At 40.2% G+C, this 12,409-nt stretch overlaps 1 protein-coding gene across 4 annotated transcripts in view; it reads right to left on the bottom strand.

Annotated features, from left to right (window-relative positions):
• Window positions 1–5,091: 5,091 nt before the first annotated feature.
• Window positions 5,092–12,409, bottom strand: part of IGSF11 (immunoglobulin superfamily member 11) — a 143,152-nt gene continuing 135,834 nt past the window's right edge. For 3 of the 4 annotated variants that reach the window (XM_033403273.2, XM_004278511.4, XM_049709912.1), the window contains 3 exons: window positions 10,008–10,130; window positions 9,052–9,202; window positions 5,092–7,422 (listed from right to left, as the gene is read on the bottom strand). In XM_033403273.2, coding sequence (XP_033259164.1) covers window positions 6,978–7,422; window positions 9,052–9,202; window positions 10,008–10,130 — 719 coding nt within the window. In that variant the 3' untranslated portion in view covers window positions 5,092–6,977. The remainder of the gene's footprint in view (window positions 7,423–9,051; window positions 9,203–10,007; window positions 10,131–12,409) is intronic. The other variant, XM_012536283.3, reaches the window with a different exon arrangement.

Below are 12,409 nucleotides of genomic sequence, written 5' to 3'. Positions count from 1 at the left end.
CCAAGATCTAGAAGAGATCATACTGTCTGCCTGAACTTGTATATATATCCATTCATATACTTGTGATACTAAGTGTAATTATTTGCTGATTCCTCCTGTAATATGAGCTCCTCAAGGACAGCTTATTTTCTTGCTTATTTTCTGTTTTTATTTCCAATACCTAGAACAGTAAGGGATAGTAAGGGATCAAAAATGATTCTGGCACGGCTTCCTTGGTGGCACAGTGGTTGAGAGTCTGCCTGCCGATGCCGGGGACACGGGTTCGTGCCCCGGTCCGGGAAGATCCCACATGCCGCGGAGCGGCTGGGCCCGTGAGCCATGGCCGCTGAGCCTGCGCGTCCGGAGCCTGTGCTCCACAATGGGAGAGGCCACAACAGTGAGAGGCCCGCGTACCGCAAAAAAAAAAAAAAAAAGATTCTAGCATAACTCAGTTTATAGTCCAGCAGAGGAGTTCAATCATGTATACAAATACAGGAATATAATACGGATTATGACAATTCCCTCAAAGTTAGTAAATGTTATATGGCTTGTGAGAAGAAGCAGTGACTTCTCACTAGACTGAAAAAGAGAATATTTATGGAAGACAGAGCATTTGAACTGGACTTGTGGTACAGGAAGATTTGGGTGGGGATAGGTGGAAGATGTAGAAAAAAATGAAGTAGGAAAAATACAGAGAAAAAGGAAAAAAGAACAAGCTAATTCAAGAAAAGATAAACGGGCCTGGAGTAAAGTTTGCATGTAGAAGGCTAGCAGGAGTTGAGAATGGAAAGACAGTGAACCATTTCTGGAAGGAATGGAATGAGTCAAGCCAAGGAGTAAGAATTTTATTTAAAACACAATTGAGAATCCTCAAAGCTATCAAATAGTAGAGTACTACAAGATGTGTTTAACTGCTGATTATTTTAAAAAGGAAAGTTCCAGGATTTCTGGTTCCAGCCAAGATGGAATAGCCCCATTATAAGTCCTATTGTAAGACAGTCTTCCCTCTTACAATGAAAAAACCTGGACATAACACAACACACAAGCACAGGAAGACTCTAAACAGTGGAAGGAAGACACACTTCCTAGGGACCTTGGCAACCCCTAGTAGGGGAGCGGAGCCTGCACTCACACCCAGCACCAATGAAGTGGAAAGAGGTGGTACAGGTAGGGTAGTTGTCATTCTACTTCCTCCTCCCCCTCCCCCCAGTTTCAGCAGGCCCAGTGGGGAGGGGAGCCTCCACCCCACCTACCATTAACCAGTGAGGTGCACTCCAGCTCCCTCCCCACCTCCACTGATGTTGGTGGGGGCAGGGTGGAGTTGAGTTTCTGTTGCCCCCCTGCAGCAGCAAATGGTGCAAGTCAGCACTCTGCTTCCTCCCTCCTGGGTGTCAGCAGGCCCAGCAGGAGCTGAGCTTACACTTCCACTTGAAGGCAGCAGCATGGTGTGCTCCACTTTCACCAAGAAGGGGAAATCGAGCTGAGGGGGAGTCATCCTTCTACACCCCCGCATCTGCAGAGAGACCATGTAAACACTCCACTTCTGCTGAGGTGGAGCCTAGCAGGCAACTAAACATATACACCCATCTGGTCCTTGTGCTACACCTCCACAAAGAGAATGCCTGCTAAAAAATAAAATAAAATATTAAAAAGTTTCCAGAATCTCATAATGTAATATCCAAATTGTCCAAGAGAAAATTAAAAATCACTCATTACCCTAAGAACCAGGGAAATCACAACCTGAATGAGAAAAGATCGCCAATAAATGCCAACATCAAGACGAATCAGAGAAGATTTTTAACACAGCTATAATAAAAATGTTTCAATAATTCTTCAGTAAGCAATTATGAATTCTTTTGAAACTAACTGAAAAACTAGAAAATCTTGGTAAAGAAATAGGAATGAAGTAATAACATATGCTACAACATGGACGAACCTAAAAAATATTATGGTAAGTAAATTAAGTCAGTCACACACACACAAAAACATACACATATTGTATGATACCATTTATATGAAATCTCCCAGAGTAGGCAAATCTATTGAAACAGAAAGTAGATCAGTGGTTACCTGGGGCTGAAGATGGCATGGAAAAAGGAGTGACTGTCAGTGGGTACAGGTTCTTTTTGGGGTGATGAAAAAGGTCCTAAAATTAAATTTTGGTGATGACTGTGCAACTCTGTAAACATAATAAAAATTACTGATTTGTACGCTTTATATAAGTGAACTTTGTTATGTAAATTATATCTCAATATAATATAGGTTGAAATTTAAATTACTAATTAAATTTTCTTTAAAAAAGGAATCAAATGTAAGTTATCAAACTAAAAAATACAGTGACTGAAATTAAAAACTTGCTGGATGGGCTCAACAGAAGAGAGGAAACAACAGAAGACAGAAATCAGTAAACTTGAGGACAGATGAACAGGATTTACTCTGAACAACAGACAGAAAATAGACTGAAAAAATGAAGAGAGCCTCAGGAGCCAGTGGAACAATAACAAAAGATTCATCATCAGAGTCTCAGAAAGATTTGAGAAAGAGGGTGGGACCGGAAGAGTATTTTAAGAAATAATGGCTGAATACTTCCCAAATTTTTCAAGGGTTGAAAGAAAAGAACTGTCAACCATGAATACTATACCCAGTGAGGAATGAAAGGGAAATGAAGACATTTTTGGACAAAAGACAACTAATAGAATTTTTTGCTAGCAGACCTACCCTTACAAATTGGCTAAAGGGAGTTCTTCAAACACAAAGGGAATGATAAAAAAAAAAAAAGGAATCTTGGACCAACAGGAAAAAAGAAAGAAAAACAAAAAAGCACATATATGGGTGCATACAATAAATTTTTCCTGAGTTTTTAAATTATGTTTCATGATTGAAACAAAAATTATACACTATCTTATCAAGATAAAGATATTTAAAAGTGGGGAAAGAAAAGGAATATATATGGAAGTAAGTTTTCACACTTCACTCAAAGTGGTAAAATCTTGATACAAGTAGACTGTGATATGTTATATATGCTTATTGTAATACCTAGAATAAACTTTTAAAAATATACAAAGTGATATACTCAAAAACACAGTAAATATATCAAGAAGAGATCCTAAAAACTGTTCAAGTAACCCACAATAAGGTAAGAAAAGAGAAATAGATAATAGGAAATAGAGGAGGAAAAAAACAGAAAACAAAAAAGAAAATAGGAGCTTTAAGCCCTAAACATATCAATAATTACCTTAAATGTAAATGGTCTAAATATACCAATTAAAAGACAGGTATTTACAAAGTGGACACAAAAATATAATCCAACAGTGTGCTGTCTATAAGAAACTCCCTTCAAATACAATGACAGTGATGTTATAAGAGTATGCAGACATTAATTTTTTAAATGCAAGAGTAGTAAATTAATATCAGAGAAAGTAGACTTCAGAGCAAAAAAAAATTACTAGAAATAAAAAGGGACATTACATAATGGTTAAATACTTAGGGATAAATCCAACAAAACATGTACAGGATCTGCATCCTGCAAATTGCAAAATGCTGATGAAATAAATCAAAGAAGACCTAAGTAATAGAGACAAAACATGTTCATGGACTGGAAGACAATATAGTAAAGATGCCAGTTCTTCCCAAACTGATCTATAGGCTTAGTGCAATTCCTATTAAAACAGCAAGGTGTTTTGTTGGCATAGACCATCTTATTCCAAAATTTATATAGAAAGGGTACAGGACCTAGAATAGCTAAAATAATTTTGAAAAAGAAGAATAAAGTACGAGGAACCACTCTACTAGGTGTTAAATATTGTTAATTAGCTACAATGGTCAGCATAGTATTGGTGAAGGAACAGACACAAAAATCAGAGGAATAGCTAGAGAACTCAGAAAGAGACCCACACATATACGACTAAAATGATTTTTTCCAAAGGTGCTAAAGCAATTCACTGGAGGAAGAATAGACTTTTCAATAAATACTGCTGGAGCCACTATACACTTGGGCATTTATCTCAGAGAAATGAAAACTTACGTTTACATAAAAACCTGCAAAAAATGTTCACAGCAGCTTTATGTGTAGTAGCCAAAAACTGGAAACAACTCAAATATCCTTCATACCCTTCAGTGGGTAACTGGTTAAACAAACTGTGGTATATCTGTACCATGAATTCTACTCATCAATAAAAAGGAATGAACTATTGATACATGCAACTACTTGGATGAATCTCGAGAAAGTTATGCTGTGTGAGAAAAAGTCAATCCTCAAACGTTACATACTACATGATTCCACTCATATAGCATTCTTGAAATGACAAATTATAGAGATGGAGAAGAGATTAGGGATTATGGACTTGGGGAGGAAGGAGGTGGCTATGACTATAAAAGAATAACTCAAGGAATCCTGTATCCTGAGTGTGGTGGTGGCCACACAAATCTACACAGGTGATAAAATTCCATAAAACTGATGCACATGTGCGCATTTGCACGTGCGCGCGCGCACACACACACACACACAGCAGTGCATGTACAATGTTGAAATCTAATAAGGTGGATGGATTGTATCCATATCAGTATGTGACACTGTATAACAGTTATGCAAGATATTACCCTTTGGAAAAATTAGGTGAAGGGTATATGGGAATCTCTATTATTTCTTATAAACTGCATGTAAATACATAATTATCTCAAATAAAAAGTTAAAGGAATGGCCCAATATACATCAAGAGCTACAATCATGACCATAACTTTCTGAACTGAAACTTGGCAACTCCAGTTCAGAAATCATCATTTATCTACTCAATACCCATATTAGGCACTGTGCCAGGTGACAGAGATATAGGGTGAAGAAGATAGCCATGGATCCTGTCTTCATGAACTTCCAGATAAAGAAACATGAAAATGGCTCAGTGTATGAAAAGGATCATCACATCTTCAATCACACATGTGATAAATGGACTCAAATTTCTAATGATAAGAGTAGAGTTAAGTAATTTTTGGAATACTATATGCTCATTAAAATTATTATAAATACTATTTAACAGAATGGAAAATGTTTACAACATTAAGAGAACACTAAGTACAAAATCATATATTCATTAGTATATGACAATTAATGACAACTTGTTTTTATATGAATAAAACTTTTATTGAATTTTAGATAATTAGAAAGAATAAAGAAATGCAAGATAAATGCTTTCTAAACAACATCTGATAGTATCATCTTATCTGTCATGGCATTTTCACTCTTCTTTATAAAAAGTATAGACATTCATTTATTTAAATTTTTACAAAGTCAAGAACCGTCAAACGGAAAAAATAAGTAATGCTAAAGTAAATTCAGTTCTTAATCAATATTGGAATGATTGCAATGGTTAGGTTCTGAGCTTAGCCCTCTTGGAAAAATAGTGTATGCAGCAGCTGTTGGTTTCCATTATTCAAATAAGTCTGAAAACCAGAAGGCCACTTCCTGTGACGACTGTGCTTGCAGGAAAAGAGGGCAAAAGCATAGTGGGAAGAGGGAATGAGAGACTACATCGGGGAAAGAAAAGATGCTCTTATCCAATCCCGGGGTCAGCATCATAAATAATTTAGGAAACAAATCTGGGAAGAAATCATTTGTGTTGCTTAAAGTGTGATTAAGGCGAGAGAGTCACCGATACAAGCACAGCCAGATCTACAGAGCACAAATAGAGTGGAGAGTCTGCAAATTACCTGGTGAACTCCCAAGGCCAGGTAATTAATCACAAAGAATCTCTTTACAGTGGTGTAAAACGCATCTGGGCAAAGTTGCAACCCTGAGCTGCGACAAGAACAGGGCAGAGCCTCCCAGGAGCATATCTGAAGACATCCCTTTTGTCTCAGTCTTATCTCTTTTGCAAAAATAATCATTTTGAGAAAAACAAAAACAAAGCAACTCCTGCCCTCCCTGTAACAACCCAGCAACCTCAACTTGTCAAACAAGGAGAAAGTTATCTACCCCAGTACAGAGGCATGGGGTGCTGCCCTCATTAAGAGTAACCTGGTGTGACAGCAAGGGAGACCTGGACGGCCCTGCTCTGAGAGGCTGCCAGGAATTCCCTTCCACCCTCCTCCCTGCTCCTGTGCTGCCTGCACGACCTAGGTCTTGCTGCCTGCCTGCCGGGCTCCACGAACAAGCTCACTGGACGTGGCGTTGACAGTAGTCTTTTCCTTCCTAACCCAATGCCTCTCTCGTATTTTTTTTTTTAAAAACAACAGTTTTCTTTTAAAAAATATTTTCCCAGGAAATAATGAACAGTAACTGTCATGGACCTATAACAGACCCTAGAAAAACATAGACAGGCAATAATCTGTCAATATAGCAATATTCCAAATATGAAATTCATGGTCCAGGAAGAGATAAATAAATAAATATGAAGGGGCTCCTCAAAGAAGTTTATAGTTTTCACCCATTCCTTACTGAATTCTGTTGGTGTAAAAAGTTTTGATTCTACGATACAAAAGCCAGCCCTGCTAGGACCAGTATTCGCCATTTATGCCATTCGGCCCCCTACATCAAGAGGGGACGGGGAAAGGCAGGATGTAACACAGGGTTGCTCAGTATGTTTCTAAAGACACCTATCTTTTTAAATAATTTCATTATTTAAACTCCATCTGGCACTTTAGTCTCTTGAAAAATTATTACGTTAGACATGAATTAAAAAATAAGCCCATCTGGACTGCAGTTTGGGTTTTTAATGCTATTCTGCTCTTCTACCTTTTTCCTTGGCTTGGCACATCTGTGAGATCCAGCGTTTTGAACAGAATCCTGGGACAGCTGGGGTGGGGGAAAGAACAAGTCTTCATGCCGGAGCACTCCAGTTCATTTTACCAATCTTAGTGGCCGGGTCACAGCCCTGCCTCCTTCTTTGTGCTTTTTACTAGGACCATTGTCAGGAAAGTGTCTTTCCCAACACGCCACCACCCCGCCCCCCGCTGGAATGGGGGCTCCCTTTGCTTCTTCTCTGCACGCTCCATCTGCTTGCGTCCTAGACCAGGGAGCCAGCCCGACTCTGGGCTGGAACCATGACAGGGACAGCACCAATGCGCTCCAGGCTTGCTTGGCTGATGGTGTAGGAGTGTGTGTACTGAGCCCGGGGCTTCCTGCTGACTGAGCCATTGCTCCTGGACACGGCCTGCGGCGACGACCCTCTGTTGGCTGTCACTGCCAGGGTCTTCGGTGGGGCTGGGGCCAGATGGCTGCCGTTGGCATAGACGGATGGTATGTTGGCGTGGCCCGAGTGGAGGGAGAAGGACTGGCGCAAGTCACTGAAGTGGTCGAGCGATTCTGTGTTTCTGTGCACTTTGGGATTGTTGCTCCAGCAGCGGCTGTTATAGGTATTGGAAGAGGTAAATGTGTTGCTCTCTGAGGAGGACACCTCGGTGTGAAATGCTTTGGCAGAAGAAGGACATTTAGGTGGAAGATCATCCTCTCTGAAAACGAACAAAAATAAAGCTGTTGTTAGGATTTACTTGAGGTTTACCCTACCTACCTGCCCAGGACTCTGTCTTCCCATGTTCAGGTGAATATGTCTGTGAAATTCAAACCCTCAGGACAGACCACACTATCATGAAAGCAAACACGGCAGTCCTGGTGGCCTCGGCTTTGATATTCATTCCCTTTAAGACAATGCTTAGGAAAAATTCTCCCTCAGCTTCTCAGTCCCCAAGAGTAACCAAGAAAGTAGTATCAAATCTCTCAAAAACTGTGTCTTCCAATATAACTGAAAAATATATGTGTGTGTGTATGTATATGTGTGTGTGTGTGTGTGTGTGTATATATATATATATTTTTTTTTTTTTTCCTCTAAATAGGAAAATAGTCCATGAAGAAATCCACCGAACTAGCTGCTGTAAAGCTAGGAAACCAAACTACGGGTGTAGGAACTTCAAAAAACTATTAGAATTGGCCTGATTTTATTGCCTTTTGGGGTTTGAGAAATCACTGTGGTATGCTGATGAGAGGTTTTTCTCATTAATCTTACACTGGGGTGAAATCTGTCCCTGCATAGGGTCCAAACCCTTAAGAATTATAAGAGGCTAAGAGAAGTCATTAAGTTAATTTAAGATGTTAACTAATTCAATTACCATTTTCTGAGTACCAGGCATTTTACTAGATGTTTCATGTGAGAAAAAGACAGCTCCTCTACCCAAGAAGCCTATGGTCAAATGAGGGTGACAATCAATGCAGGAACATCTGCAAGTCTTAAAGGTTGGACAAGGGCCTAAGTCAACTTATGTGAGGAGGTGATGCCTGGACTAGACTTAAACCAGACCAAGGAATGTACTGAAGAGATGGATGCAAAGGGAAGGTGTATATGGTCCAGGAACAAGGTGGAGGCTACAGGAAAGGCCCTGAGGCATGAGAGAAGACAACAGACTGGAACACAAAGTGATCAGGGAAGTTGTGAGAGATAAAAGCAGGGAAGCAGGTAAGGGTCAGATTCTGAAGGGCTGTGTATGTCATGCTAAGTAGACTGGAGTCATTAAAGCATTTTCAATAAGGTTATTGATGCGATGCCATCTTAAGACTGAGCCTGAACCCCCATATCTCCACAATACAGCAAGAGTCACCTTCCTTTCAAGATCATTTGACATTGTTTCCTTAAGATGTTCATATTCTTGACTGAACTGTTTTCAACCAAGCCATACTGCTTTGGTCTATCTGTACAGGTGCTGTGCTTTCTTGCTTTATGTTCGCATCATTTACAGATGCCAATATTAAACACATGTTCTAAACTCACTTTTCTACTATGGCAGCCACCTAACCCCACCCACCCTGAAGCTATGGGAGGAAACGGGGGAATTCTTCACTTGTGTCCTCCTAGTTGGGCACATGCTAGACTACCCTACCCACCTCCCGCCTTTCATGATCCAGTAAATAAAGCTGAGGAGTAAGTACCATGAGGAAGAGTGATATAACATACAAGAAACTATCATTTGGCCACTTTAACTACCTTGGTTAAAGTCATAAGATTAGCAAAGAAATCTTAGCTGCCAAAATGAATAGAAATACAGACACTGGCTATGCCAATGTCAGGATAAATTATCTGACACACAAACCTTATTTCATTAGGAATTTCTTCTTCCTCCTCCGCTTTATTTTTGCTTCTCCAGTAAAAGAATGCCCCTAAAATTAGTGCAATGCAAAAAATGATAATAACTGCACCAGTGCCAATGGCTCCAGCTATTAGTCCAATGCTCCTGGGCTGGGCTGCAAAATATATTTAAGGTATATTTAAAGAAAAAAAAGGAGAGAGAAAGAGAAATAGAATATGCTCACACAACTTCATAAACATAAAAGGCTACCAAAGAATTTTCTTAAAATGTGCAAAATTGCCCACTGTATTGTATCCATTTAAAGTTAAACCTCACTTAATTTTCTGTATCCCCAGTGGCTAGGACTAACACACAACAGGCTCACAAACATTTACTGAATAAATGAGCAATTCGTTCAATAAACGAACAGCTGTAGGAGAGCCACAACCAGGTCAGAGCAGGAAAAAGACCGTACCTGACTACTTGCCTGACCTGCCCCAAATGAACCTGGCAAGCAGCAGGATAACTTGTTACCTCATCACAGCCAGATCATTCCCTTTTGCAGCTGGAATTCAAACAACCCAGAATTCTCAACTAAAGAGAAAATTTCTGCACTGCTTATGTATGACCTGGGCACCCAACATTTAAGCAGATATAAGGGATTAGGAAAAAATACAAGAAGGTCTTGCCATGACTGTAAGATCATAACAAATTTTTAATATGTCTATAGCACTATATAATCAAACTGATCTGATTCTAATGATCCTGGGAAGACATTTTATCATAAAGAAGAAGTCATATTGCTGAGGCTGAGAAGTATACTAACACATCTATTAAATATCTTCAGTAATGATTAAAATCAAAAGAATTTCTATTTAATCGTCAAACAACCTCTAAACAAGCAGAACTTTTCATTCCCTAGTTTAACAAAGATCTTGGCATTCAGACCCAGAGCGGACATCAGAATTTTATATACTTACGAGAAATAACCTGGAGATCCAAAAGACAGGTGCTGGTCCCAATGGCATTAGAAGCCACGCACTGGTACAAACCTGATGACAGGGCGCTGATGTTCCGGATGGTGACTGTTCCCTGGACCTGGTCTGTCACAAAAGTAACAGTCAAGTGAGGATTTAGGAAAGAAAATAAGAAAACCAAAGAAATCAGCAGAAGACTATAAAAAGAGATAAACAGTGAAGAGCTATCAATACCTTTTTTTGGAGAGATGTTTTTGGTTCATGAAGGTTAAAGACTAAAATAATAACATACGTTAAAGACCAGGAGCTATAGAGGCCTGTCCTAAATAAGGGCAGTCTTAGAACTTAATCTGCAGATTAGTGTGAGGTCCTAAAGGTGAGCAGCCTTCCCTGAGGAAATGTTGGCTAATGCCTATTTTAGAGAATTTATGATCAGAAACACCAAATTTTAATTCTGAGGAAATGCAATAACATACAAAGTTAAACTCATTATAATAATGTCTGCTTCATACTTGATGGAAAACATATCCTCTCTGTGCTCAAGGGTGTAGACTGCTACTCCCTTCCAACAACCACGATAACCATTTGTGTAAGTCCAGCTCCTCCAAGGAGTGGACACCAAGACAAGCAGGAGGTTTACTGGAGGAAATGGCAGTAAGGGAAATGGAGAGGAACCTGGAGGAAGCAAGGAGAGGCTCAGACTGCAGTACAGGTCTGGCCCCCGTGAAGGGGAGAGGGAAGGAAGGAGGCAGCGTCTCAGACTGCAACACAGCCTTATGGAAGTTTCCACCAGGCTGATGGGGAGTCCTTGAGCCAAGGTCACCTGTTAAAGGCATCTTAGACTTTGCAGGAATGGGCCTGCATTAGCAGCCCCACTGTGCGCAGTGACTGGCTGGGAGCTGCCCAGGCAAAGCATGGCCTGGGCGCGAAGCAGTGGTGGATGCTGCGGGAAGCCACTGGGGCTGTCAGTCAATTACGTTCCCACAGCAGGAGATCTGAGCCATGCATTTCCCAGGTGACCACACTGATATGACCAAGAAATATTGCAGTGGTTCACATTTTAGTAACTTATCAACATTAGGATAGTTGATTTATTCCTTACAAACAAAACACAAATGACTTACAGTGATAATAAAACCTAAGTTAATAGTTATTACTACGTGCCAAGCACTGGCTAAGCTTTTACACGTATGATCTCAATCTTTACACTAACTCTTAGCAGTATTGTTATCATCAATCCCATTGAACAGATAAGGAAACCGAGGCTTTACATGAGTGAAGATTACACAGCTGGGCAACAGGAAATGAACGGAGGGCTGTCCGACCTCTAAGCTCAGGCTGCACTGCGGTCTCCCTCAGGCAGTGCACAACTCTTCCAGCCACTCACAGCTCAAAAAGAGCAGCAAATCAGGAAAAGCCTCCTGGTGGCACACTGGTGGCACAAAGTCCACATACTCCTAGGGCAACACCTGGAGCTATCTCTACCCTGTGCTGACAACTTTTACATGAAACTAAGATTTAGTCACCTAGTTTCTTCTGGTAACCTTCATTTCTATTTAGATCAAAGGCAGAAGCAGAGTCATTTAACCAATAAATATTTATTGAGCACCTTTCTGTGTGCTGGATAATTTTTGAGGATGGTTATATCATGATGAACAAGACACACACCCAGCCCTGTACCTTAAAGAGACAAGTAGGTGAGAAATCACAATAAGTGGGGTAAGCGCCATCACTAGAGGATACAGGGTGCTTAAGAGGGGCATCTAGTGAGGATGAGCAAATTCTGAAAGACCCCCAGGCAGCAACCGCCCTCAGGGTTATCTCCCTGCCTTCTAACATTATATAGTGGGTAATGTTAACAAATGACTCATCAAACACACACTGAAATTAACTTCAATATACAGGCCAGGGAAGGGAGGGTTGGGTTTTTTTTTTGCCTTTGTTTTTTAATGGGAGCATTTAAATGGTCGAACCCATACTATATGGATATCTTACTGACTTATACTTATGTCTTACTTGGACATTTGAATTGTACTGTACACACCCAAGTCAATATACTTGGTAGTTATTTGGTTCACACTTGTGTGTTATTTCCTTTTCCTTAAAAACAAACAACTCTCATGGCTACCAATGTATGAGGCTTTTCAGTGAATTCACTCAGATAATTGGGTCCGTCTGGAGGGAAACTGTTTTCTCCTCCTCCGTGTTCTATCTGATTTCCCGTGCTCTCCTTAACCATCCCTCCTATGTGCTCCCCAGCACACTGTAATCCCTAGTGCTGGAACTTACCCCATTATTATAATTTCTTGCCTACTTGTCTCATTAAGATAAGGGACTCTTGTTTGACTTGTTCTCACTGTATCATCAACCTCAGAAATTACCCAGCACACAGAAAGGTGCTCAAT

Source organism: Orcinus orca, chromosome 5 (assembly GCF_937001465.1).
Source record: "Orcinus orca chromosome 5, mOrcOrc1.1, whole genome shotgun sequence".
NCBI lineage: Eukaryota > Metazoa > Chordata > Mammalia > Artiodactyla > Delphinidae > Orcinus > Orcinus orca.
This window is presented reverse-complemented; position numbering and strand designations above follow the sequence as displayed.